The 27,582-nt window shown below is 41.7% G+C and overlaps 1 protein-coding gene across 4 annotated transcripts; it reads left to right on the top strand.

Moving 5' to 3' along the window:
- Positions 1–714: 714 nt before the first annotated feature.
- Positions 715–19,427, top strand: NME4 (NME/NM23 nucleoside diphosphate kinase 4). Of its 4 annotated transcripts, XM_027862983.1 has the most exons (6): positions 1,084–1,168; positions 11,024–11,170; positions 14,699–14,832; positions 15,472–15,573; positions 17,736–17,848; positions 18,997–19,427. In XM_027862983.1, the coding sequence occupies exons 2-6, from the start codon at positions 11,119–11,121 to the stop codon at positions 19,115–19,117; spliced, it is 522 nt and encodes a 173-aa protein (XP_027718784.1). In that variant the 5' UTR covers positions 1,084–1,168; positions 11,024–11,118; the 3' UTR covers positions 19,118–19,427. The 4 variants fall into 4 exon arrangements, with proteins under 4 accessions (XP_027718781.1, XP_027718782.1, XP_027718784.1 ...); XM_027862980.1 differs by lacking the exons at positions 1,084–1,168; positions 11,024–11,170 and adding an exon at positions 715–776; XM_027862981.1 differs by lacking the exon at positions 11,024–11,170 and having other exon boundaries at positions 994–1,168.
- The last annotated feature ends 8,155 nt before the right edge of the window (positions 19,428–27,582 follow it).

Below are 27,582 nucleotides of genomic sequence, written 5' to 3'. Positions count from 1 at the left end.
CACCCTAGTTTTGCTCACTGGGACCAGAAAAATGATGCCTCAGTCTGTCCATGCAAGGACTACTTCAGTCAGTCAACCAATAAGCATTTATTAATCCCAGTCTAACTAGCCCAGCCCCTGCTAGATACTCAGGCGTGGGAAAAGTAGAAAAGATGGACACTCATCCTTCTCTCTTCATCCCATCTCCCCCAAAACAACAAAAATCAAATATTACACACAAATCCTCTTGTGACAGAGAGAACTTTTATTAACCTTCCAGCGTTAAGAGACCTCTCCCTGAAGAGGTACAGATCTTTTTGGATATTGTGGTGCGGGGGAGGGGGGCGGAAGGGGAAGGGAGACAGCCTCCTGCTGTATTCAAGCCGATTTCACCTTTCTGAGCCTCAGTGTTCTCGTCTGTTATTTATGGATAATATTTGCATAACCTACCTTATAAATTATTGTTAATAAAGAGAGGGTGTCAAAGCCTTGCTTCTATACTTGCTCAAAGACCGGCTGTTTGATGGGGAGATAGAAAGGGCTTTAAAGATCTAATCTCCACCTACTTTAAGTTATAAACTACTCTTTCTCAGATGCCCAGGTGACTGCAGGGTTGGTTCCCCCTGCTCCTCTCCACCCCACAATCTGCCCTATCCTGGATAATACAAAAGAGAGTGGGAGGGGTTGAGCTGGATAATCAGACCCAGTCCTAAACTAGAGTCACAGGAGGGGAGGAGTTGGGGATTGGGGAGACAGAGGTACTTCCGTGGATGGGCCCACAGCCAGCCTGAGGGAAGGTAAGGAAAAAGCTGCTATTTGAAAGGGGTGGGTCTGAAACTTGAAACTCGAGTTGTGTTCCCACCCATACCCCATCCACTCCCCGCCCCCCACCCCTTTGGGATGGGGGCGGGAGGTTAGTGCAGGACCTGGCCCGCCCCCGTGCCTGTCCGTCCCTTCCTCCTACACTCCCATTACTTGGGGACCGGGCCGGGCTGAGGGCGAACAGCCCGGCCGCCCGGGGCTCAGGGCAAGGGGGCGGACATGGGCTTCTTCCCACGCTGCGCGCTGCGGACCCTCCTGGGCCGCGGCCGCGTCCAGGGAAGTAGCCGCACCCTGGGCACGAAGCAGCTGCTCCTGTCTCTGCCCTACGGAGGAGTGCCTAGCTCTATTGTGCTCCGCTACAACTCTGGTGAGTGGGAAAGGGAGGCGCCGGCCGCCCACAAGAACGCGAAGGAGAGGCAGGGGTGGGGATGGACAAGCAAGGGCCCTAGCTGTCTAACGTAGGAAGCCCCTGCACCCGAGAGAAGCGAGTCTGGCCTGGGACTCCCTCCCCTTTGCCCAGGGACGTGAGCTTGACCCAACTTCCCTTCCCTCCACCCACCGCCGCCCCTCTCCCCAAGTCCCTCTATCACCCGGCATTCCAGCGAATTGAGAGGAGCTCCCGACCCAAACCCTGGCCAATCCTTTCCTTCCCTAGGCCCACCCGATCTTCCGGGATGATTGCAACACCGGCCAATGGTCTAGCCGACCAGCATCCTTCCTTGGGGCTTGCTTCACTTTCTGAACCCTGTTAGTTCGTAGGGAGAGGTCTTATGCTCTGGGTTCTTTGTTCCCTAGCCTGCACAGGCGCCCACGTGGACAGTAGGCAGTGGACAGGCTTTCACAGCCAGCCGCTGTGAAGGATTGAAACTGAGGAAGAAAATGAGTTCCTTCTCTCCAAACCCTTACCCCTTGCAGCCTACCTCTGAACTCCAAGTCACTCATAGCTTTTTCTTTCAGACCTGCTGTTTGTCCTTTGCAGCTTGGGTGATGACTCTCTCCATTTCCTCTAAGGCTGCGCCTCTGTTTCCTTGCTAGATTGGAGGTCTGCAAAGCTAGTCAGATTGTTGAGAGCTGGGTAGTAAAGCAGTAAAATCGGCAGTAGAAGGAAGCAGAGCCAGGCGACTCTGGGTACTGTGCCTAGAATCACAGTACCTCAGAAGTTGGAAAGAACCTGGAAGGATAAATGGACCCAAATAAGAATTTTCTTGACAACATATTCAATAAATTACTCAAAGTCCTCTAGAAAGGAAAAGTCTGCTACCACTTGAGGAGTCCCAGTCAGTTTTTGGATAGCTCTAATGATTAGGAATTATCCTTGTCCTTATATTAAACCTAAATATGCTTCTCTGAAAATTTCACCTGTCCTTCCTTGCTCTGCCCTTCGAGACCAAGCAGAACAAATATAATCCCCTTCCCACACTAATAATAATAATTGCTGTTGTTGTTCAATCGTTTCTGTCGGGTCTGACTCTTTATGAGCCCATTTGGGGTTTTCTTGGCAAAGAAACTAGTTTGCCATTTCCTCCTCCAACTAATAATAAGAGTAGCTAACATTGATATAGCACTTTAAGGACTGCAAAGCACTTTAACGTATGTTATTTCATTTGATTTTCACAACAAACCTGAGGTAGATACTGTTTTTATCCCCATTTTGCTGATGAGGAAACTGAAGCTGAGAGATTAAGTGACTTGTCTAGGGTCACACAGTGGAGGCAGCTGTGGCAGGTTGTGAAGTTTGGTCTTCCTAAAACCCATAACTCTATCTATTATGCCATGTAGCTGCCTTGAAGACAGATATAATATTTTCTCTTAATCTTCTCTTCTCCACATTATACAACTTCAGTTTTTTTTAACAGAGCATATGGCATGATCTCAAGATCCTTCATCATCCTAGTCACCTCACCCTTTTCTGGATGATCTCCAGTTTATCAGTGTGGCACCCAGAAGTAGACACAGTTCTCCAGATAAGTTCTGACCAGGGACGACTTCAGTAGTACTATTATCACCTTGAATCATCTTGAGTACTATGCAGCTCAATGAAGACTAAAGGCCACACGTGGGTTTTGGGTTTTTTTGTTTTTTTTTTGTTTTTGGCTGCCGTATTGAGCAAGTGATTCCTATGGAGCTTGTGGTCTATTAGAACTGCCAGATCTTCTTCAGAGCAACTGATTTCTAGCCATGCCTCTCTCACTATATTTGTCAAATTGCCAAATGTAAAGTGTAAGACTTTATATTTAATCCTTTTAAATTTTATCTTAATTTGCTTCAGCCCAACATTCTAGTTAGTTGATATCCTTGTGGATCCAAACTATCATTCAACTTGTTAGCCTGCTTTCTGTCTGTCTCTGTCTTTCTTAAAATACAAATGTTTTATTGATGCTTATTTTTCCTTAAAAAATTACTGTCACTTCCCAATGACTACTCTCCCCTCCCCACCATGTAAATTCTCCTTTATAACAAAGAAGTACAGCAAAACAAATCAACATGTTGGTCCTGTCGGACAACACACACTTCATTCTGCCTCTGTAGTCTACCACTTCTCTCCCTGGAAACATGAAGCATGTTTTATTGTCAGTTCTCTGAAGTTACAACTGGTCCTTGTAGTGATCTGAATTCTGATGCTTATTGATTGAGTAACTGGTCTTTTTCAATGTTGTTTACACTGCATGTCCTTTACATTAATTTTGAAATAGTTCTCTTGGTTCTGCTTACTTCAATCTGTATCAGTTCATATAAGTCTTCCCAAGCTTCTCTAAACTCTTCATGATCATCATTTCTTATGACACAATAATAATAACGATAATAATGTTACATTAAAAACTCACAATTTGTTTAGCCATTCCCCAATAAAGGGGCATTTGTTTTTTAGTTCTTTCTTTAAACTTCTTGTCATTTTCTCATTTTATAAGCTTTCTATCTATGCCTTTACCCAAGTCACTGAAAAAAATTTTAAAGAGCACAGGGCCAAGGACAGATTCCTGGGACACTCATTTTTTCTAACCCTGGGAAGTAGATACTATAATTATCATTTTACTGGTGGGGGAACTGAGGCAGACAGAACTTAAGTGACTTGCCCAGGGTCACCCAACCGGGAAATACTAGGCAGTATTTGAATCCAGGTTTTCCTGACTCCAGGTCCAGCTTTCATCCACGGTGCCTCCTAGTTTCCTCTAAATATAATCTAAGGATTACAAAGGGAAGAGACCTTAGAAATCATCTAGTTCTACTCCTTTATTTTAACAGATGCAAAAACTGAGGTATACAGAGGGGAGATGACTTGCTTAAACTCAAATGGATAGTAAAAAGTAGACCTGGGAATTAAATGCAGGTTTTCTGATCCTAAGTCTAATATTCTTTCTGGCTCATCATCTGCAGAGGATACCTTTCTACTTTATCCTGCAGGTTGGGTGAATCAGACATCTGTGTTTCCCTACTTCCCTGTCTACAAAATGAAGGCTGCATCATTTGCTATTGTTTTTGTTTGTCCTTCACTCTCTAAGAGGACCATGGCATAAGGAAGGGGATGCCATGAGTTGCGAGTGAATTGGATTTAACCAAGGGAGGGCTGTGCAAAGTCACCAGTCTCATTTTCTCCTCCAGAGCCATCTGGGTCCAGTGTCAAGATATAGATCAGGACGACTGGAGACGTCCCCCCATCATTTGCTAAGAAATTGAGCTGCAGAAGGGCTACATTATCAAGGCTGTTGCTTTGAGGATTACCATGTGGTGTTCTGTTTTGTATCAGGAGTGGCAGAAGTCTCCATAACCTGACAGATGTTTTGCTTATTTGGAGTTCTCAAGGCTTCCAGCTTACTGAAAATGTGCTAGATTCTTTATCTACCTTCTTTAAATTGAATTGAATTGAATTCAATATTTCCAACTTCCTTTTCCTTGGATCAAGCCACAAAAAGGCATTGGCTCTGAGATCCAGGGAATGCTGGCCTGAAGTCATTGATGTCAGTTTTGGTCTAAGAAAGGACAGGTTGAGGCTGGGCAGGTTTGGGGGAATAGAAAACTGCCATTGTGAAGGGGCTGAATTTTATAACCTTCTATGTATGTCCTGTCCCTTATGTTAACTCAACTGCCTTTTCAAGACCAAGAGATAGGAGAATGGACTCATAGAGCTAGGAGGTACCTCAGAGACCATCTAGTGCAATCCTCACTTTATAGATGAGGAAACAAGCCCAGAGAAGTTAATTGTTATGCCTAAGATTACAGGATTGGAACTCATGTCCTCTGACCCCAAATTCAGTACTTTTCTACACGCTGCTTCCCAATTCTGGGACTCTAGGGAATTTGGAAATTGGGGAAGCTTGTTTTCATACAAATCATAGCATAAGCACTACAAGAGATCCTGGCAATTATATAATCCAACTCCTGCTTTTTACATATGAGGAAACTGAGGCTCTAAGAGAGAAAGTGACTTGTCTAGGCTCACACAGAAGTTAGTGCCAGGACTAGAACTCAAGTCTTCAAATTTATAGTACTGCTCATCTAAGGGTTAGGAAAGTAGAATTTCAGTACCAGCTTAGTCATTAAGTAGCTAGCCACAGCGCATATGATCTTTGAAACATTTCTTAACCTTTATGCCTCAGTTTTCTCATCTGTAAACTAGAGGAGGAGTAAAGATCCCAGTTCTGCCTCCTTCTCAGTGTTGTTGTTATGAGGATCAAATGAGATAATGTATGAAAAACCTTCTTGAAAAGTTAAAAATTATATGCAAATGCAAAGATATTATTTCCCAAAGCCATAAGCAAAAACTGGGTCAAACCCCACACATTCTGACATGGTGCCCAGCTTCCAGCCCTTTGACCCACAAAGAAAGCTTTGCGCCCTTACTCTTGCGGTTGACCATGACAGGTTAGTTTTGGGTTGGGCACATTGTAAGGGGTTGTTAGAAGAGCTATTTGGACCCATATGCAGAATGGGACATTATACTTGTAGAATGGGTCTGATCTTTTTCTCTTAATTGAATACTCAAATGGATCTGTTATCCCTTCAATTCACATATTCTGTCTAAGCTTGTAGATTGAAATCCACCCATGTTTGCCCTTTTTATGTAACTCTTTCATTTCCTTCCATAAATCCTGGTGCAATCTCTTCTTCTTTTTCTTACCATCTTTATCAGCATCTCTCAATCTTGTCATGGGACCAGCCCATATATTTCTTTGATGATAGCTTTCACCCCAGTTTGATGACATCTTTCATAATTTCTTCTTTACAATGTCCATTGCTACCTGGGAGATTCTCATTTTCAATCCTTTGTAGACTATGCAGGCTTATTAAAGAGATAAGGTTTTGTTTCAGAAAGAAGGTTGGGGTCCTTAAAAGACCTCTGCTTTTCCTAAAAACAACATAGCTCACTTCTCTCCTCCTGTTCAATTCTGGGTCTTTTCCTCCTAGCCTTTTTTTTTTTTTTAAATTCTTTCCAAACCTCTTATCTCCTCAGGCTGCTTGCTGACAATCTTCCTGTAGTTCTTGTCATACAGGGCGAGGCTTTAGGAGAATGTCGTATGATTAGGTCCAGTCTGCCCCTTTTCATCTCTGTTCAATTTATCTTCAAGTCATTGTTGTGGGGGACTAGGGGGTGCACATGATGACTGGGTCTAAGCCAGCCTGGTTGGCAGTAGCAGAAGGGCAGTTGATTTAAGCCTATTTCCCTCAGTACTTCTTTGTGGTTTTGAGGATAAACTGTTAAATCCTATATGCTGAGAGCTTCTTCTTGGTTTCCAGCCATTGCTATATCTCACACTTAGCAGTTCAGCTTAGTTTAATGGAAAGAACAATATCTTTAAAGTCAAGAAACCTGGCCCCATCAATTACTAGTTTTGTGACTTTGGACATATCACTTCAAACTTATCAATTTCTTCATATAAAATAGGGATAATACTACCTGACCTTAGAGAGGTATCATAAAGCTGGAAGGAAAGAGTGAAAGCTTGCGTGTATATAGTACATGCCTTACAATAACCTGGCCAGGCAGGTAATCTAAGTGCTATTATTCTCATTTTACAAATAAGGAAATTGAAGCTCAGAGATGTAGTAATAGTAGCTAACATGTATATAGCACTTTAAGATTTGCAAAGCGCTTTACATATAAAATCATTTGATCCTTAAAATTATCCTATGAGGTAAGTGCTATTATTATCCCCATTTTATAGATGAGGAAACGGAGGCTTAGAGAATTAGTAATAATAATGTTGTTGTTCAGTTGTGTCCAACTCTGCCTGACCCCATTTGGAGTTTTCTTAGCAAAGATATTCGAATGGTTTGCCATTTCCTTCTCCAGCTCATTTTACAAATGAGGCAAACAGGGTTAAGTGACCTGTCCAGGGTCACACAGCTAGTAAGTATCTGAGGCCAGATTTGAATGCAGGAAGATAAGTCTTCCCAACTTCAGGCCCTGTACTCTACCCACCGTGCCACCTAGCTGCCCCAATAATAATCATAGCTAACGTGCATATAGCGCTTTAAGGTTTGCTAAGTACTTTAACTATAAACTCATTTGATCCTTGCAACCATCCGGTGAAGTAAGTGCTATTATTATTCCTATTTTACAGATTAGGAAACAGGAAACAGAGTGGTTAAATGACTTTTTTTTTTACTAGCACCCAAATTTTATTTTATTAATTTATTTTGATTTATCAACAATCACTTCCATAAGCTTTTGAGTTTTAAATTTTTCTTCCCCTCCCCAAGACAGCGCACAATCTGATATAGGGTTAAATGACTTTTTCAGCATCACACAGCTAGTAGAGATTTGAATTGATGTCTTCCTGACTCTAGGCCCAGTGCCTTATTCACTTCACCACCTAGCTACTTCACCTGGAGTGATTTACCTTGTCAAGATGAAACACAAATACGTGCAGATAAGTAAGAATTGGGTAGATAGGATGATGCCACAGAACATTATAAGCCTTAAAGAAGATGATCATTGTGTTTCCAGATACAAAAAAAAAAAAAAAAACCACTAGTTGGTAAGCTAGTTTCTTCAGCAAAGAGCTAATGAAAATGGGGGATGGGGATGATGATCTGGGTTGGGCTGGGTTATATAATTCTGCTTACCTTCACCTGAGCTTGGACCCAGGAAGATAAGACTGAAACATGGTAAATGAGGAATCATCACCTTAAAGGAAATATTCTTTGCTCCTGCTTCAGTAGCTATAACACTTTCTAAAAAGATTTGCCCTAATTAAGGAACTACATTTCTATATTGGTATTAAAATAATGTTATAGAAGAAAAAGATTTGTTCTACGGTTTGACATAAAGTTAAAGGATGAAAGTAGAGGTCAAATGGATATCGGTCAAAATGGGAGTATTTGGGCTAAGTCACTGAGTAATCACTATGGTTTATTTACTGCTACTGAAGGGACAGTCTTATCTCTTGGGGAAAGAGCAGTCAGGGGCCAAGGAAGAACTCCCATGTTGGTGAGGTGTCCTCATGCTGACATCCTCCATTCTATTCCTATTTTGAGAATGGATGTCAGGACTAGGTAGTACAATGGATAGAGCACTGGGCTTGGAATCAGGAAGACTCATTCATCTTTATGAGTTCAAATCTGGCCTCACATACTTACTAGCTGTGTGACTGTGGACAAACAAGTCACTTAACCCTATTTGCCTCAGTTTCCTCATCCATAAAATAAGCTGGAGAAGAAAATGGCAAACCACTCCAGTATCTCTGACAGTAAAACCCTAAAATGAGGTCATGAAGAGTCAGACAACACTAAGAAGTTAGGACTAAGGGCAGCTAGGTGGCACAGTGGTTAGAGTACTGGCCCTAGAGTCAGGAGGACCTGAGTTCAAATCTGGATTCAGACACTTGATACTAGCTGTATGACCCTGAGCAAGTCACTTAACCAAGATTGCCTTGCCAAAAAAGAAGAAGAAATCAGGACTAGAACTTTTTCAGGTGGGCTCTGGATGCCTTCCCTGGTGTCTCGAATAACATTTGCTTCAATCTGTTGAGGTCTGAGAGATTCAGAGACCCCTCAAAGACAAGAGTACAGGACAGGGTCGTCTAGAATGAATTCACAGACTCAAGCATTCTTTAAGTCAAGGTGACAAAGATTTATTGCTACACTATATAGCAGGCAAGAATTCTCAAGGAACTTGCCATGGTGGGCAGAACTACTTAGGGAACTTGCAACCTAACAGAAATGGTGCTAACGCTTATATAGGAAAAGTAGTAGATTGTGTGCCAAGTATGCTAATTAGGCAATAACATACAACTCTGTCATTCACTGTTGGAAGCCTCTGGGAGGGGGGAGGAGAGGGTTCCTCAAGGGTATATTTTTGGTCTGTTATGTCTATAACTGTCTTCTTTGGGAGTTGACGTCTGTAGCTTGACCTCTGGATTGTATACGGTAACTGAGGGCATCAGTATTTGATAGTTCTGCTGGTACAAGATAATCCTATTCATACAAGAAAAATTCTACAGAGGTCAGCTTGTTCCTGTAACAAGGAGAGATAGTTTGCCTCACTGGGCTCACTCATGAGTTATTGCCAGAGATAGGGTCCTTGGGCTGGAGGGGAACTGTCAGGGATAGTGCCTTAAGGCTAGGGAGAAATGTGATCTTGAAAGTGGGGTCCGAGTACAAGCACCCAAGCACCCCATGAGATCCTGCTGCTAAGTCCCCAAGAAGTTACCAACTCCTGTAGCTTAGGATGGGGTAGGTTGTAGGGTAAGGTCCACAGGATTAGAGCTAGAAAAGACGTGAGCCATCAGGCCAAGAGGAAGCATCGTACTGTGGAAAGGGCAGTGGTCAGAGTGGAGTTTGAGTTCCAGCTCCTCCACTTATTTGCTTAGGACTATGGGTGAGTCATTTAATTTCTCTGAGCCTTGATGTCATCATTTATAAAATAGAGATAATAATATTTGCCCCACCTTCATGAAGACATTATTATGGGGTCAATGCTTTTTAAGCTATAAAGTGCTATAGAAACATGATAATATTACTATCTTAAAAATTATTGATATATTTTGTTTTTATATCACCTTTGTTTCAAGATACTATTGATCTTTTCCTCCATCCCTACCTAGAAAGTCATTCCTTATAACAAAGGATAAAAAAGAAAGAGAAAAAAAAAACAGTGTTTAGTGAAACTCATCCAAACATTTGTGGAAGTTTTGCTCCTCTAGGTTCCCACCTCTGCCAAGGATAAGAAAGAAGGGGCATTTTTTTTTCATTCCTTCTTCAGGGCCAAGCTGGGTCAGTAAACAAGCATTTCTTAAGCACCTGCTACGAGCTAGGCACTGTGCTAAATGCTGGGAGTACAAAGAAAGGCTAATAATCATCCTTGCTTTCAGGGAGCTCACAGTCTAATGGGGGAGACAATTGTGCAAACAAGCTTTATATAGGATAAATTGGAGATTATCTCAGAGGAAGATGCTGAGATGAAGGAGAATTGTGAAAAGTTTCTTGCAGATGTGACTTTAACTGAGATTTGAAGGAAGCTAGGGGAGCCAGGAGGTGGAGATGAGGAGGGAGAAAGTTACAGGTATGGGGGGGGATGGCAAATAATAATGCTAAGAGTCAAGAGATGGAATGTCCTGAGTAAGGAGAGTGGAAAGAGTGTGGAGGGTGTGGGGCAGCAGGCTATGAAGGGCTTTAAAAGTGAAACAGAAGCTTTTGTATTTGATCCCAGCAGTAATAGGAAGCTGCTGGAGTTAATTAAATGTGGGTGGGATGGAGGAACAAGATCTGACTCCCATAGGCTTAAGGAGGATCAATTTAACAGCTTAGTGGCAGATGGACTGGAGTGGAGAGAGGCTTGAGGCAGGGGGATCAACCTGCCTGTTGCAAGAGTCCGGGCATGAGGTGATGAAGGACTGCACCAGAGCGGTGGCGGTATTAGACGGAGGAAGGGGCTATATAAGAGAAGTGTTATGAAGGGAGTAACAGTAGTATTTGGCAACTGATTGGATATGGGAAGGGGGGTCAGAGAGAATGAAAAATTGAGGATGATGCCTAGGATGTATCTTGTATGACTGGGAGCACAGTGGTAATTTTGAAAGTGGTAGGAAAGTCAGAAAAAGAGGAAGATTTGTGGGGGGAAAAGAGGAGTCCAGTTTTGGACATGTAACATGTTCATGAGATATCCAAACTGAAATATCCAATAAGCAGCTGGAGATGAGAGACCGGAGGTCCAGAAGAGAGATTAGGATTGGACAAATAGAACTGGGAATCATTTGCACAGAGATGACAATTGAATTCACAGGAGCTGATGAGATCACCAAGTGAAATAGCATAGAAGAAGAAGAAGAGAAGAGAACCCAGGACAAAAGCTTTGTGGGACATCCAAGATTAGTGGGCATGACCTGGATGAGGATCCAGCAAAGGAGACCGAGAAGCAGCAGACAGACAGGTAGGAGGAGAACCAGGAGAAGAGCAGTATTGCAAAACCTAGAGAGAAGAGGGTGATCAATAGTGGCAAAGGCTGTAGAGAGGTAAAAAAGGAGGGATATTGAGAAAAGGCCATCAGATTTGGCAATTAAGAAATCACTGGTAACTTTAGAGAGAGTAGTTTCAGTTGAACGATGAGGTGGGAAGCCAGGCTGCAGAGAGTTAAGAAGGGAGTGAGAGGCATGGAGGTGGAGATGCCTATTGTAGAGGGCCTTTTCAAGGAGTTTAGCCACAAAAAGGTAGACAGATTTAGAACAATAGCTAATGGGGAAAGATGGATCAAGTGAGAGTTTTTTGAGGATGGGGAGACACGCGCATGTTTGCAGGTACCTTTTCATTTCTTCTTCAGGGCTGAGCTTGGTCATTATGTTTATACAATGTTCAATATTTTTTTCTTGTTATTGCAATTTACATTGTTATAGATATCGTGTAAACTATTTTCCTAGTTCTACTTTACTTAATTTTTCATCATTTCATTTAACTCCCATGCTTCTCTGAATTTGTTATATTTCTTATTTTTTATAATTTGGTAAGTTTTCATTACTTCATGTCTCATAATTTGTTTAGACATTCCTCAAGCAATGGCTATTTGTTTCCAGTTCTATAAAAAGTGCTGCTGTAAATATTTTGGTAGGAATTGGCCCTTTCTTTCAAACATTGACCTCTTGGTGTATATGCCTAGCTGTGGGGTCTCTGGGTCAAAAAGTATGGATATTGAAATGTGACACTATTATCATTAGTTCCCAGCATTTGCTGCCAAGCTAACTATAGTCAGAATTCCTTGAATCTATGACTATTTTTCAAAGTAAGTACATGTGGAAAAGACTACATGCCATTCTCCCCTGTGTACTCTGTGTCCCTCTCTCCTCCCTTCCTTTCCTTCTCTCTCTCTCTCTGTGTATCTGTCTCTCTCCTCTCTCTCCCTCCCTCTCCCCTCCTTCCCTCCTTCCCTCCTTCCCTCCTCCCCTCCTCCCTCTTCCATCTTTCCCCCCTCCCTCTCTTTCTCTTCTCTTCTCTCTCTGTCTCTCCTCTCTCACTGTTACTCTCTCCTTTCTCTGTTTCTCTGTCTCTCCTCTCTCTCCCTTCCTCCTTCTCTCTCCTTTCCTTCTCTTTTCCTCCCTCTCCTTCTCTCCCTGTCCTCCCTCCCTCTCCTCTGCCTGTCTGTCTCTCTCTGTCTCTGTTTCTCTATCTCTCTGCCTGTCTCTCTCTCCTTCCCTCCTTTCCTCTCTCTCTCCCATCCTTCTCTCCCCTCCCCCTCTCCATACTCCCTTTGCCTTGTGCCTTATTGCCTAGTTTTGAAATGAACTACCCTTTGGGGATAACCTAATTGACTTTCCCCAACCCCCAACCTGGGTCTCTGCCATTCCTTAATTTCAGAAATACTGATTCATGAAACAAAGTGATGAGGAAACTGAAGGATACCCTCTGCCTCCTTCAGTGTGCTGGGTGATGGTACCTTTCGCCCAGTCTTTGGATGCAGGACACAATATAATGAGAGGAGGCAGAATCCTGGCTTTTCCCTTCTCTGGGGAGCTGTGCTATCTCTGCTTATACCTCCAGGCCTCCCCATGGATGTGTTCCTAATTAGCCTTCCTCCTTCTCAGAAAGGCTGTCCTAGTAACTGGGCAGACTGCGTCACTGAACGTTATTTTTAGGACTGCTCGGTTGCTCTGGAAAAGCTGTTGTTTTGTGGCTGTGCCTTTTGCCCAGCTGGGAGCCCTAGGCTAGCATACAATCAGTCAATGAATCAATAAACATTTATTAAGCACCTACTATGTGCCAGACATTGGCTAAACATGCCTATTGCTGCTGTAGGTGGAAGGACCTGACCTCTAGGTGCTCTTCTTCCAGGTATCCAGAGCAGTCCCTAGGTTGGAGTCTCCTCAAAATGACAGTGAGATGAGAGAGATCCTTAAGCATTTCAGTAGACTTTAGGCATTGCTTCTTCTCCCTTGAAATGCACCCATCTAGGGTGGAGAAGGAAAAAGAGGATTCCTTTGTCAGAAAAACTGAGACCAAATGTGACCCAACATATGGGGCATTCAGGAAGATGAGCACCTCTGGTGTGCGGGCTTCTGGCTTCAGGGCTTCTCATCCACCTTTGGGGTCCACCGGATTCACCCAACTCCCACCTGTGGCTCCAAGTAGCTGTAGCATGTACAGTGACCACACCCCGGTAAATATCTTGGCAGACAGGTTAAACCAGGTTGAGGGTATCCGATAGGCCTCAAACTTGTTGATGGTTAAGGGGACATACCCCAAGCATGTGAAGACTTTCCTGGTAGAATGGGCAGATGAGAACAATTTGTTCTAATGGCATCGAAGGCAGCTGAAGCAGGTGTGTGGAACATTTAGAGTTTGGTCAGACATTAAAGATGCCAAGGTCATCTACTGCATCCCAGGCCATTGCCTTTTGTCTCTTGACTTTTGTCCTGCCACTGGACTTAGATGACTCTAAGAGAGAGAGTGAGACTGATGACTTTTTTTTTTGCTGGAGGCAATGAGGTTAAGTGACTTACCTAGGGTCACAAAGCTAGTAAGTGAGGCTGGGTTTGAACTCGGGTCCTCCTGACTCCAGGGCCTATGCCCTATCCACTGCACCACCTAGCTGCCCTAAAGCTAACGATTTTGTGCAACTCTGGCTCACTTAAATCCAATTCACATACAAGTCAAGACATCCTCTGTGATGTCATTGGTTCTCTTTGAAATCTCCGAGTAGGGAGGAAATTCAAATTCCATCTCATCTAAGCCATACCTGAATACTTGAATAGAAATTTCCTTTACAATGTCCCGAATATGTTGTTCATCCTCTGCTTGAAAACCTTCAACAATATAGAACCCCAGGCCTTCTGGCACAGCTCCTTTTCGCTTTTGGACATCCCTCACTGTTAGGGGAGACCTTCTTTATGCTAACTTGACGTTAATTTCTCTGTGACTTCCACCTGTGGTTTCTAGTTCTTTCCTCTGAAGTCGAGCAGAACATGTCTAATCTCTTTTCCATATGATGCCCCTTCGAATACTTCAAAGAAAGTAATCACATCCCTGCCACCCTCCACCATTCCCTTTCCTTCCATGTCTTCTCTAGAGTAAACACCCCCAATTGCTTCAGTGATTTTTAAATGAGATGGTTTTCAGTTCTCACACTATCCTCTTTGGGGCACGCTCAAATTGAACTCTCTAGATGTAAAGTAGAGTACAGTGGGATTATTTGACACCGTGCCTCTATCAATGCAACCGAAGGCAGCATTAGCTCTTTTGACTGCCTTGTCACATTGCTGACTAACATCAAATGTGTCTACTACAATCTCTAGATCTTATTCACACCTAATATTATCCAGTCATGTATCTCTCGTCTTGTACTTGTGCAGTTGAGTTTGTTGAGCCCAAGTGTAGAACTTTACATTTCTACTCATTGAATGTGATCTTATTAGACTCCAGTAGGCCCAAGAGGCCAGTCCTGGTGATGACCTTCTGTTTCCCTTTCCTATAGGGGGACTTACTAGAACCCAGGAACGAACACTGATTGCAGTAAAACCAGATGGTGTTCAGAGGAGGCTGGTTGGAGATGTCATCAGGCGCTTTGAAAGACGAGGGTTCAAATTGGTGGGCATGAAGCTGCTACAGGTAACAGTGCCTACTATGGATGGGTCTTCCAATCTCCCTGTGGGGGATTTGTTCCTTGCTTAGAGGTAGAAGGTACTGACCAGAGCCAGGCTGTCCTGCATGATGCCCCAGCCAAGCTAAACTAGACTACCCAGCTTAGCCTGCTATCTTCAGAGACTCTAGGTCAAAAAAGACTTGGCTTTAGTCACTATTTCAGTACTCCATCCTCATTGGTTCCATGGAGATCCATCATTTCTGGTCCAAGCAGTCAGGTCTGTGTTGTATGTGTGGAAGAAATATCATGGAGACTCTCTAACTTGACCCCTTTGCTTCTTTTGTGTATGTCTACAAGGGCCAATGGCATTTAGTTTTCCAACAGCAGCCATGTTTTGTATTTGTAGTTCTTGTTTCCCTCATTGGCAGAACAGATGTGTTCTGGGAAATGTGGTGCCCTGGGGTTAGAAAGAGATGGGTTGCTAGCATGGGAATCTCCTGGCTTTTTGGAACTGGGCAGTGCCTCTACTCAACCAGTCAACCAACCCAGCATCCATTGAGAGCTTGCTACAGGTAGCAGGATCTGAGTAGGCTAACGTTCCACAACTTCTCCTGTTGCTATCTGGCTCCAGAACTCTTACCAACTCTCTCCCTATTGCCTTCCAGGCCCCAGAGAAAGTCCTTGCTGAGCATTACCACGACCTAAAGAAGAAACCCTTTTATCCAAACTTGATCAACTATATGAGCTCCGGTCCTGTGGTTGCTATGGTAAGGCTAGACTGAGCCTGGGTTCTGCTAAGAGGGAAAGTGGGAAGGGGTGGGGCTTCCTTTGGGGTGTTGGGAGTTCAGCAAATGCTGCCCCATGCTCCTTTATTAGCTCCTGATGATGACAAAAGGGACACAATACTATGTTCTTTTGTTGGTCTCTTCCCTTTTAGAGCCTTCCTTATCTGTCCAAAGGGGATTGCCTGATGAGCAGGTAAACTGTCAGTCAGTCAGTCAAAAACACGGTAACTTAAATACTTACCATGTGGGCCAGGCATTGTGTTAAGTTCTGAGGATACAAAGAAAAAGCAAATATAGACATGATTTCTCCCCAAGATATGAAAAGTGTTCTGAGAGTCAAAGGCATTAGTGTGTGTGTGTGTGTGTGTGTGTCTGTCTGTCTGGGAAAGCCCTCCTGAAGATAAATCTTAAAGGAAGCCAGGGAAGCCAGAAAGTTGAAGTAAGGAGGGAAAACATTCCAGAGAGTGGTAGGCTGGTAAATGTTTAACAACTGGTCTCCAAGGGGAAAATGTACCCAGGACATACTTTAAAGTTGAATTTGCAACATTAACATTTTCTCTATCACTTTCCTAAGTCTAGACAATCAACAAAAGAATAAACCAAGCCCTGATTTGTAGTATTTACCAAATTTTGAGGTGTGAATGTTCACACTGAAAATATAACAACCAGCTCTTGAGAGCTATTCATCAAGCTGACTCCAGCACCCCCCTGATTCCAGGCTTGGGAGATAGCCAGTAAAAGGCACGGGACTGGGAAATGGAGTATCAGGTATGAGGAACAGTGAGTAGGTCAACGTAGCTGCATCAAAGAGTTCATGGAAGGGAATAAAATATAAGAAGCCTGAAAAGTAAAGAAGGAGCTAGGTTGTGAAGGGCTTTCAATCCCAAAGAGGATTTTATATCTGATTCTAGAAGCAGTCCGTTCTCCTGGACACCAGAGCAATTATTTCATTCATCAAACATAAACATTCATTATACCCAAAGCATTGTGCTAGTTGATGGTCAAGACGCGAGGCTCAGACACAGCAAGGTCCCTATCATCAAGGAAATCCCAGTCTAGTCTGGAGGGATAAAATAGAAACATGGATAGCTCTAACATACACTATTACATGACGAGCATATTAGAGAGGTGGAAAACAAATTCCTTCCCTAGACCAGTGCCCTTTTCTTTTTGTCTTCCCCATCTCTACCTCCTATTAGGAGTGTGGAGTTTGGTTAGTGCTTGGTAAATTGCTCCATGAAGATGTGTTCAATTCTATGAATCTATTTATCTCTCCCTTACTTGTGCTAGGTGCAGAGGGTACAAAGATGAAAAACAGCAGAGTCTCAATGCTTGCTTAGCACCGGCACTCAGTATATTGCCTGGTACATTGTATGTGCTTAATGAGCACTTGCTGATTCATTGATTGCCTTGGAGGTAGGATGTATGTACAGCCAGGTCTAGTATGAGGTAAAGGGTGATAGAGCGGAAAGGAGAGGGCTGGACAAAGTATTATAGGAGAATTTGAACAATTGATATTTTTTCCAATTGTTTAGATCTGACTTTATTTGTTTGAAAAGTGTTTTGTGGGACAGCTAGGTGGTGCAGTGGGCAGAACACCGGCCCTGGATTCAGGAAGACCTGAGTTCAAATCTGCACTTAGACACTTGACACTTACTAGCTGTGTGACCCTGGGCAAGTCACTTAACCCCATTGCCTAGACAAAAAAAAAAGTGTTTTGTAATTGTGTTCATATAGTTCCTGAGTTTGTCTTGACAAACTCCTAACCATTTTATATTGTCTATAGTTATTTTATATGGAATTTCTCTATCTCTTGCTGCTGAGCTTTGTTGGTAATAAATAGAAAGCTGATGATTTATGAGAGTTTATTTTATATCCTGCAACTTTGCCAAAGTTGTTAATTATTTAAAATAGTTTTTTAGTTGATTCTCTAGGATTGGCAGGTTCAGAGAAATCTTCACAGAGGAGGGTGACACATGAATGGAACTGTGAAGGTAGAAAAGAAGCCGAGAGAAGGAGTGCTTTTGAAATGTGGGAAATGTCCTGTACAGACCAAAGGAAATAAGAGGCAGATATTGGGGACTAGCTACTTGTCCAGTTGCCTTTCGTTGACAGGAACAGGCCGGGTCTTTTTTGTGTTGCAGGTCTGGGAAGGGTACAATGTGGTTCGTACCTCTCGGGCCATGGTAGGAGACACTGATTCGGCAGAAGCTGCCCCGGGGACAATTCGGGGAGACTTCAGCGTTCACATCAGCAGGTATTGGCAGGGAGGGCCTGGCAGACTGGGCAGCCTGAAAGGGGGGAGATGGAGAAGAGGCTGTAGGAAGGGAGCCATAGGAGAGCAATGTCACAAAAAAACCTAGAAGAGAGTATCCAGGAGAGGAGGGTGATTGATAGCGTCAAAGCTAGGTGGCCCAGTGAGTAGAGCACTGGCCTGGAGTTAGGAAGACCTGAGTTCAGATCCAGCCTTAAACACTTTCTAGTTGCATGACCCTGGACAGTCACTTAACCTCTCTTGGCCATCTGTAAAATGTGGATAATAATAGTACCTAACTCCCAGGTTGTGAGGATCAAGTGAGATCATAGTTTAAAGCATTAAATGCAGTGCCTGGTACATAGCAGGCACATAAATGCTTAGCTTCAGAGAGGTCAAGAAGAATGAAGATTGAGAAAAGGTCATTAGATTTGTCAATTCAGGGATCATTTATAACTTTGAAGAGCGTAGTTTCAGTTGAATGATTTCCTTCACAAAGAGAGTGAGAGGAAAGAAAGTGGAGATGCCTCTTATAGATGGTCTTTTCAAGCAGTTTGGCCATAAGAAGGAAGAGACAATAGGTCTATAGCTAAGAGCCAGGGGTGGGGAACCTACAGCCTGGAGGCCACATGTGGCCTTCTAGGTCCTTGGGTGCAGCCTTTTGACTGAGGACAAGTTTTACAGAACAAATCCTTTTATTGAGGGGATTTGTTCTGTGAAGTTTGGACTCAGTCTGAGGGCCGCACTTGAGGACCTAGAGGGCCACATGTGGCCTCGAGGCTGCAGGTTCCCCACCCCTGGAGACAATAGCTAATAAGGATGCATGGATCATGAGGTTTGGGATTTTTTTTTTTTTTTTTAGAATGGGGGAACACTATATAAATGTGAATTATTCAAATTACTGGCAGGAAGGAAGTATAAAAATTCTGGTGGGCTGAAGACAATACCAAAATGGAGTTTTGGTGGGAGAAAACTCGACCCTGTTCTTTGGACCATTCATTTCTCCATCTGTTTAAGCAACATAGAGCAAAAGGACGGGAGGTCTGAGGGTGGGACAGGATGGGGAGTGTGGGGGATAACGCCAGCGACCAGCCACACGGAGGCCCTCAAACCTTGGAGCTCACCCCTTGCTGCTTGTTTCTCTGGCACAGAAACGTTGTCCATGCGAGCGACTCAGTGGAAGTGGCCCAGAGAGAGATCAGCCTGTGGTTCCATAGCAGTGAGCTGGTAGACTGGGATTGTGGCAGTCACAGCAGCCTGTACCACGTGTGAGGGAGGCTCTCACTCTCAGCCCACCCCCCGCCCGCACGGACTAAGGACCCAGGAGTAACTACCTCTGCCAATGAGAATGCTATGCTCTTCCCTTCCTTCCTGTCCAAGCTACGGGCCACCCCCCATCCTAACTCCTGTCCGCCGCAGAGACCTCTCTGATGCCAAATTACGTGCCTTTTCACTCCACGCCCTGAGCCATCGCAGGACTGAGTCCAATCCTTCCCTCGACCACAGTGCCAGTTAACCTTGAGGGTGATTGCTTGTAACCAGAGATAATGATGATTATTAAAGGAGACACATTAAAATTCAATCTATAACTTGGTAATAATTCACCCTTTCTTGTTTCTATAAATGGGGATCTTCCATTAGATTTTAAGGTGGGGGGAAAGGGGAAGGGAAGAAACACTTATTAAGAGCCTACCATAGGCCAGGTACTGTGCTAAGTGCTTTACAAATATTATCTCATTTGATCCTTACAACAGCCCTTCAAGGTAGGTGTTATTATTATCACCCCCATTTTACAGATAAGGAAACTGAGGCAGACAGAGGTTAAGTGATTTGCGCAGAGTCACACAGCTATAAAGTGTATGAGGCTGGATTTAAACTCGGGTCTTCCTAACTCCAGGTCCATTGCTCTATCCATCACAACACCCAGCTGCTTCAAGGCCCAGGACTACATGGTGGGGTTCTTTATATCCCCAAAAGCAACTAACACAGTGCCCTGGGAGTGGAAAACACATGTATCAATGTTTGTTGAATGAATGAAGCTAAACCTATATCAGATCGCTTGCCATCTTGGGGAGGGGAGTAGGGGAAGGAGAAAAAAAATTGAAACTCAAAATCTTGTGGAAGTGAATGTCACAACCTAAAAATAAACAAATACTTTTAAAAGGAAATAAATGAATGAAGCCAAAGCCCTAAACATCCCCCTTCCCACTGACTGGTGGACACAGGGACCTAGCCTGGGAACCTTGGTAATTGAGGCTTGTCACAAAGCCAAGTGACTCTGATTTCTCAATCTCACTGCAGTAGAGCAGATACCAAGGAAAAAAAGCAAACCAGAGTAGTATCTGAGCTCTCTATGGCAGTTTACATGTATTCAATTCATCTGCAACAGACCTTTTAGACAGGTAGCAGAACTACTGTTTGTTCCCATTTTATAGGTGAGGGAAAAGGGTCAGGAGGATGAAATGTATTGCCCAAGAACACAGCCAGTACATGGCGGAACCAATACTCCCACCCACGTCCTCTGACTCCGAGTCTGGGTCACTTTGCGATATACCCATACACAAGAGGCAATAAGGTGGCTTAATGAATAGAGCTCTAGGGCTGGAGTCAGTTCAAATCTGGCCTCATTCACTTCCTACCTGGGTGACCCTGGGAAAGTTACTCACCCTTTTCCTATTTTCTCTATTAACCTCTATTTTCTCTTCTGTAAAATAAGGATAATAACAGCACCTATCTCCCAGCTTTGTGACAAGACAAGATAATATTTGTAAAGTGCTTTGCAAACCTTAAAATGCTATGCAATGGGTGCAATAAGGTAGCTTACACTGGTGGCCTGAATGCAGGTATACGCTCTCTAGACAGCATGAGATTTTCTTCTTTAAACACATGGCCACCTAAAAGAATTGAACCCCATTTTCTTGGCATCTCCCCCCTCCCCTCTCACTTCCTCCCTGGATTATTGCTGAGTAAAGCAGGGAGTCTGCCAAGAAGCCTCAAAGGGCATCTAATAGGTCTGCCAAGTGCTTTCCATATGTTATCTCATCTGATCCTCACAAACAACCTTCTGAGGTAGGTGCAATATTGTCCCCATTTTACAGAGCAGCAAACTGAAGTTGAAAGGGATTAAGTGACTTCGCCAGGGTCACTGGAGATTAAGTGACTTCCTTACAACTAAGGAAGAGTTGGGAGTGGGATTTGAACTCAGGTTTTCCTGACTCCTAGTCTAGTACCCTTATGTCCTGAACCTCCTAGCTCCATATAGAATGTATAGGAATCCTCTCTTTGATGTCTCCAACAAGTGGTTATTCAATGTGTTACTGAAAACCCATAGCAAGTGGGAACCTACCACCTTTGGAAGCAGTCTGTTCTACTAATTGTCAGAAAATATTATTTCCTTACATTAAGTAAAAGTCTGCCTCTCTCCAACTTCCACCCATCACTCAGAGTTCTGCCTTCTTGAACCAAGCAGAAAAGTCTTAATTCCTCATTCAATTTCTCAGCCTTTCAAATACTTGAAGACAATCATCATCTCGCGCCTTGATTTCATACAGGCTGAACATCCCCAGTTCCTTCCATTGATCCTTCTATGGCCTGTTCTTGAGGCCTTCACCATCCTGATTGCCCTTGTTTAGGCATTCTCCAACTTGTCAATATCTTCCCCAAACTGGAGTGCCCAGAAGCAAATGCAAAGTCCAGATGAGATATGCCCCAACAAGGCCAGAGAACAGTGCAAGACTATCACTTCCCTTTCCTCCTCCTGGAATTTCTTAATATAACCTATTTACATATAAAATATAGTATTCTTTTTTTTTTGCCGTCATATCATGCTTAACCTATACTGATCTTCATAAAAAAGAGGAAAGGACCTATTTGTACAAAAATACTGATAGCAACTCTTTTTGTCGTGGCAAAGAATTGGAAATTGAGGGGATGCTTCTCAGCTGCGGAATGACTGAACAAGTTGTGGTATATGAATATAATGGAATACTATGGTGCTGTAAGAAATGATGAGCAGGTGGATTTCAAAAAAACCTGGAAAGACTTGTATGAACTGATACAAAGTGAAGTGAGCAGAACTAGGAGAACATTGTACACATAACATTGTGGGATGATTAACTATTAACTATTAACTTAGCTCTTCTCAGCAATACAATGATTCAAGACAATTCCAAAAGATTCATGATAGAAAATAATGTCTACATCCAGAGAAACAACGGATGGATTCTGAATGCAAATCAAAGCATACTATATTCACTTTCTTTATTTTTTCCTGTTTTTTTTCCTTCTGTTCTCTTTCCTCTTAAACAACATGATGAATATGGAAATATGTTTTATATGGTTGCACATATATAACCTATACCATATTGCTTATTGTCTTGGGGAAGCGAGAAGGGAGGAAAAAAATTTGGAACTCAAAATTGCATATAAAAAATGAATGTTAAAAATTATCTTACATGTAATTGGAAAAAATAAAATACTATTAAAAAACTTACATTGATCTTTTGCACATATGTATATGTATTGTTTATTTTTAGCATTCTTTTTTTAAAATTTTGAGTTCCAAATTATCTTCCTCCCTCCAGTCCCTCTTCCACCCACTGAGAAGGCAAGCAATATATTATGCATGTGAAATCATGCAAAACATTTCCATATTAGCCATATTGCAAAAAAAAAAGCAAGAAAAATAAAGACAATGAGAAAAGTATATGGACTATGATGAACTCAGAGTTCATCAATTCTTTCTCTGGAGATGGATAGCATTTTTTCATCATGAGTCCTTTGGAATTTTCTTGGATTATTGTATTGATCAGAGTAGCTAAGTCTTTCACAGTTGATCATCATCACAATATTCTCCTGGTTCTGCTCACTTCACTTTGAATCAGTTTATATAGGTCTCCCCATGGTTTGCTGAAACCACCCCTCTCATCCTTTCTTATAGCACAATAGTACTCCATCACAATTAGATGCCACAACTTGTTCAACTATTTTCCAAATTATGGGCATTCCCTCAATTTCCAATTTTTTTGCCACCACGAAAAGAATTGCTATAAATATTTTTGTACATATAGATCCCTTTCTTTTTTCTTTGATCTCTTTGGGGTAGAGATCTAGTAGTGTTATTGCTGGATCAAAGGGTATATACAATTTTTTAACCCTTTGGGCATAGTTCCAAATTGTTCTCCAGAATGATCAGACCAGTTCACAACTCTACCAAAAGTTCATTAATGTACCTATTTTCCCTCATCCCTTCTGGCATCTGTCATTTCTAATAGGTATGAGGTGGTAACTCAGATTTGTTTTAATTGACTTTTCTCTAATCAATAATTATTTGGAACATTTTTTTCACATGACTATGGATCACTTTGATTTCTTCTTCTGAAAATTGCCTGTTCATATCACTTGAAAATTTGTCAATTAGGGAGTGGCTGTTATTTTTATAAATTTGACTCAGTTCCTTACATATTTTAAAAAAGAGGTCTTTATCAGAGAAAATTGCTGTAAATTTTTTTGATATTACTTTATTGTCTATGATACCTTTTATCAAAATGTATTTTCCCTGATTATCTCTTTTAATTAGGTCTATTTTTGCTTTTGTTTTGTCTGAGATCATGATATATCATGATTGCTACCCCTGCTTTTTTTATTTCAGCTGAAGCATGATTTTGCTCCTTCTCCTTATTTTAACTTGTGTGTATATCTTTGATTCAAGTGTGTCTCTTGTAAACAACATATTTGTTAGATTCTGGTTTCTAACTCTATCCTCTTACATTTTGTGAATAACCTCATTCCATTCATACTCACAATTATGATTACTAACTGTGTATTTCCCTTGACCACATTTTCTTCTGTTTATCATTCTCTTGCTCTTTTTATCCCATCCCTCCTCAAAAGTCTATCTTGCTTCTGACTACTGGCTCCCTTAATTTTCCCTCCCTTTTATCATTCCTCCTCCCCTTTCTTTTATTCCCTTCCCCTCCTATTTCCCTATTGGATACAATAGATTTCTATAGCCAACTGGGTTTATAGTTTTATGTGTATATATGTATATATTTTTTTCTACCCTCTTTGAACCGGTTCCAATGAGATTGAGCCTCAAGCATTGCCTGCTACTCTTCATTTCTCCTTCCACTGTAAAAGTTCTTCCTTGTGTACCTCTTTTATGTGAGATAATTTTCCCATTCTACCTCTCCCTTCTTCCTTCGCCCAGTGTGTCCCTCTTTCTTACCCCTTCATTTGTTTTTAAATCATCTGAAAATAATTGACTTACACTTGTGTCATCTGTCTATGTAGACTGCTTCTAACTGCCTTAATAATAGTAAAGTTCTTAGGAATTACATGTATCATCTTTCCATATAGGAATGTAAGCAATTGAATTTTATTGAATCTCTTATGATTTCTCTTTCATGTTTACCCCTTTATGCTTCTTTTGAGTCTTGTATTTGAATGTCAAATTTTCTATTCAGCTCTGCTCTTCTCATTAGGAATGCTTGAAGGTTCTCTATTTCATTAAATATATATTTTTTCCTCTGAAGGATAATACTCAGTTTTTTTTGGGTAGGTTATTCTTGGTTGTAAGCCCTATGCTCCTTTAACATGGAAGCTACTAAATCTTGTATGATCCTGACTGTGGCTTTACAATATTTGAATTGTTTCTTTCTGGATGCCTGCAATATTTTATCCTTGACATGGGAGCTTTGGAATTTGGCTATATTATTCCTGGGAGTTTTCATTTTGGGATCTCTATCAGGAGGTAATTGGTGAATTCTTCCAATTTCTATTTTACCCTTTGGATCTAAGATATCAGTGCAGTCTTCTTTTATAATTTCTTGAAATATGATATCTGGGCTCTTTTTTGATTATGGTTTTTAGGCAGTGATTCCAATAATTCTTAAATTATTTTTTCCAGGAGAGTTGTTGTTTCACATTTTCTTCTATTTTGTTTTTCTTTTGATCTCATTTTATTGTTTCTTGATGTCTCATGGAGTCAGCTTCCAGTTTCCCAATTTTAATTTCTAAGGAATTCTTTTCTTCAGTGAATTTTTGTGCCTCCTTTTCCATTTGGCCTATTCTTCTTTTTAAGGAGTTCTTTTCTTTAGTGAATTTTTGGGTCTCTCTCTCTTTTTTTTTTTTTTACCATTAGGCCAATTCTCTTTTTTAAGGTGTTATTTTTTCAGTATATTTTTGTGCCTCTTTTACCAAGCTGTTAATTCTCTTTTCATAATTTTCTTGTATGTCTCTCATTTCTTTTCCAATTTTACCTCCACCATTCTTCGCTCTTTCTTTAACTCTTCCAAGAATTCTTGTTGGGTTTTGTGTCCAATTAACATTTTCTTTGAGGCTTGGTTGTAGCTATTTTCACATTGTTGTCTTCTTCTAAGTTTCTATCATGGTCTTCCCTGCCACTGTAGGAGCTTTTTAATTTTCAAGTTCTTTTCTCTCTTTTCTTTCTTCCTTCCTTTTTTTTTTTTTGGTAGTTTGCTTGTTTTTCCCACCTATTTCTTTTTTTTTTTCTTTTCTTTTTTTTTTTTTTTTGGTGAGGCAATTGGGGTTAAGTGACTTGCTCAGGGTCACACAGCTAGTAAGTGTCAAGTGCCTGAGGCTGGATTTGAACTCAGGTTCTACTGACTTCAAGGCCAGAGCTCTATCCCACCTATTTCTTGACTTTGAACTTTATGTTAGAATTGGGTTTTCCTCTGCAGCTTCAAGCACTAGAACTGTTCTTGGCCCTGGAACTGTGACCACCAGGTCCCCTGCTCTCCTCCAGCCACAAGTATTGGTGTTCCTCTCTGCCTTGGAACTGCAACCAGGTGCAGCCAGTTGCAACCTACTGCAACCCTTCTCCCTTGTGGTTGACCACAAGCACTCCTCTCTACCCTGGAACTGTGATTCAGATCTACATATGGGCAATAGAATTGCCAATCAACATCAGCTATGCCCAGAGCCAGCAAAGGGTCCCCTGTAATCTCTTTCTGACCAGTTGTCTGACCCTCTTACCATCTCTGGGCTGGGAGCTCCCGAAGCTGCTACTGTTGCTATCACAATCCAACCCCAAGGCCCAAGCTGGTGTTGCCACCATTGTGCTCTAGGCTGGCCCCTAACCTGGTGTCACAATCTGTTGACTTCTTAAGTTGTCCTAGGCTGGAAAGATGTTTCACCTTAACATTTTATTGTCTCTGCCACTCCAAAATTTGATTTGAGGCATTATTTTAAAGTTGTGTAGAAAAGAATATTGGGAGAAGTTGGCTGAGTTGTTGCTTGGCTCTGCCCCACTTACATTGATCTTGAGGTCTACTGAAACACCTAAATCTTTTTTTCAAAACAACTGCAAGCTAGGCATGCTTCCCCCATCGTACTCGTAAAATTAATTTTTTGAACCTACCCCTCATTCTGGCCTGTTGGATCCTGACTCTGTTATACAATATATTAGCTATTCCTTTGAACTTCCATTCATTTGCAAATTTGATAAATATATCATTTGTGTCTGTATCTAATCATCATAAAATCTCAAACAGTATAGGACCAAGGACAGAGCTCTGACTCCGTCCACCAAAACTATCCATCCACATTAACAAGTCAATAACATGCTATGTGTCTCTATGTTGATGTTAAACATTTCTCAAGCATTTGGATTAATGTTAGCATTACTATTAGCATTATTTCCTTACAAATGTTGACTCATCCAACCACAGCAACACTCTCTCTTCCTATATCAAATCAAAGGGTTGACCTAGATGATATCTAAAGTGATGTCTATTCTGGCATTCTATGTTCTGAAATCCTTTATAGCTCTGACAGGCTATTTCGAAAGTTACTTCCAGCTCTGATATTTTTTAATTTAAAAAAATTAAGGATGTCTTTTGTTTTTGTGTAACACTAATTTCCAAACATATCCTCTACTCCTCTATCTAGTAAACCATTCTTTACCCCCCCACACCCCAGTATATCGATTGTTTCTAATAGCATATGCAATATTCCATATCATCCCACCAACTTCTGTACTTCAGGGAGAGGGTGCATTTTCTCAGTTCTTCCTTGGAATTATTTGGTCATTATAATTACACAGATTGCACAGAATTTAATTTTGTTTAATTGCTTTTTATGTTTACATTGCTATATTGGTTGTGTCTATTATTTTCCTGATTCTGCTTATTGTCTGTTGTATCAGATCATATTCTTCCCATGTACTTTTGAATTTTTTCAGAATCATCATTTCTTATGGCACAGTAAATATTCAATTACCTTCATGCACCACAATTTATTTAGTCACTTTCCAATTTGGTAGCTACTTAGTTTCTAGTTCTTTGTTGTCATAGAAGGCTATCTCTGATAATGTATGTCTCTATGATTCATAAATTCAATGTTTCGTTTATACATGTCGAGGGTCCTTCCAATTAGTTTTGTTCATGAACGCACTTCAATTTCTTCAAATATCCACATGAGGGCAGTGTTGTCCACCAGCACTGTCGTGTTGAGATTATTGTTGTTCCCTAAGAGGTGAAAGGATCTGCCCAAAGTGTATCATTGGCAAAGCCTGGAAGACACCCCTGTTTTCAGCTCTGAGACCGGCCTTGAGACTCCTGTGACTTTTCATGTAAATGAGTTCCTGTCTTTAAACCAGTTTTGAATCTACCTAACTATACTATAGTCTGGCCCAAACTCCTCCACTTTGTTCAAAAGAATAACATGAAATTTCCTTCCTTCCTTCCTTCCTTCCTTCCTTCCTTCCTTCCTTCCTT

The sequence above is a fragment of the Vombatus ursinus genome, unplaced genomic scaffold, assembly GCF_900497805.2.
Source record: "Vombatus ursinus unplaced genomic scaffold, bare-nosed wombat genome assembly UNPS02014770.1, whole genome shotgun sequence".
NCBI lineage: Eukaryota > Metazoa > Chordata > Mammalia > Diprotodontia > Vombatidae > Vombatus > Vombatus ursinus.
Note: the sequence above shows the minus strand (reverse complement) of the source record. Positions and strands in the feature narration are given on the sequence as shown.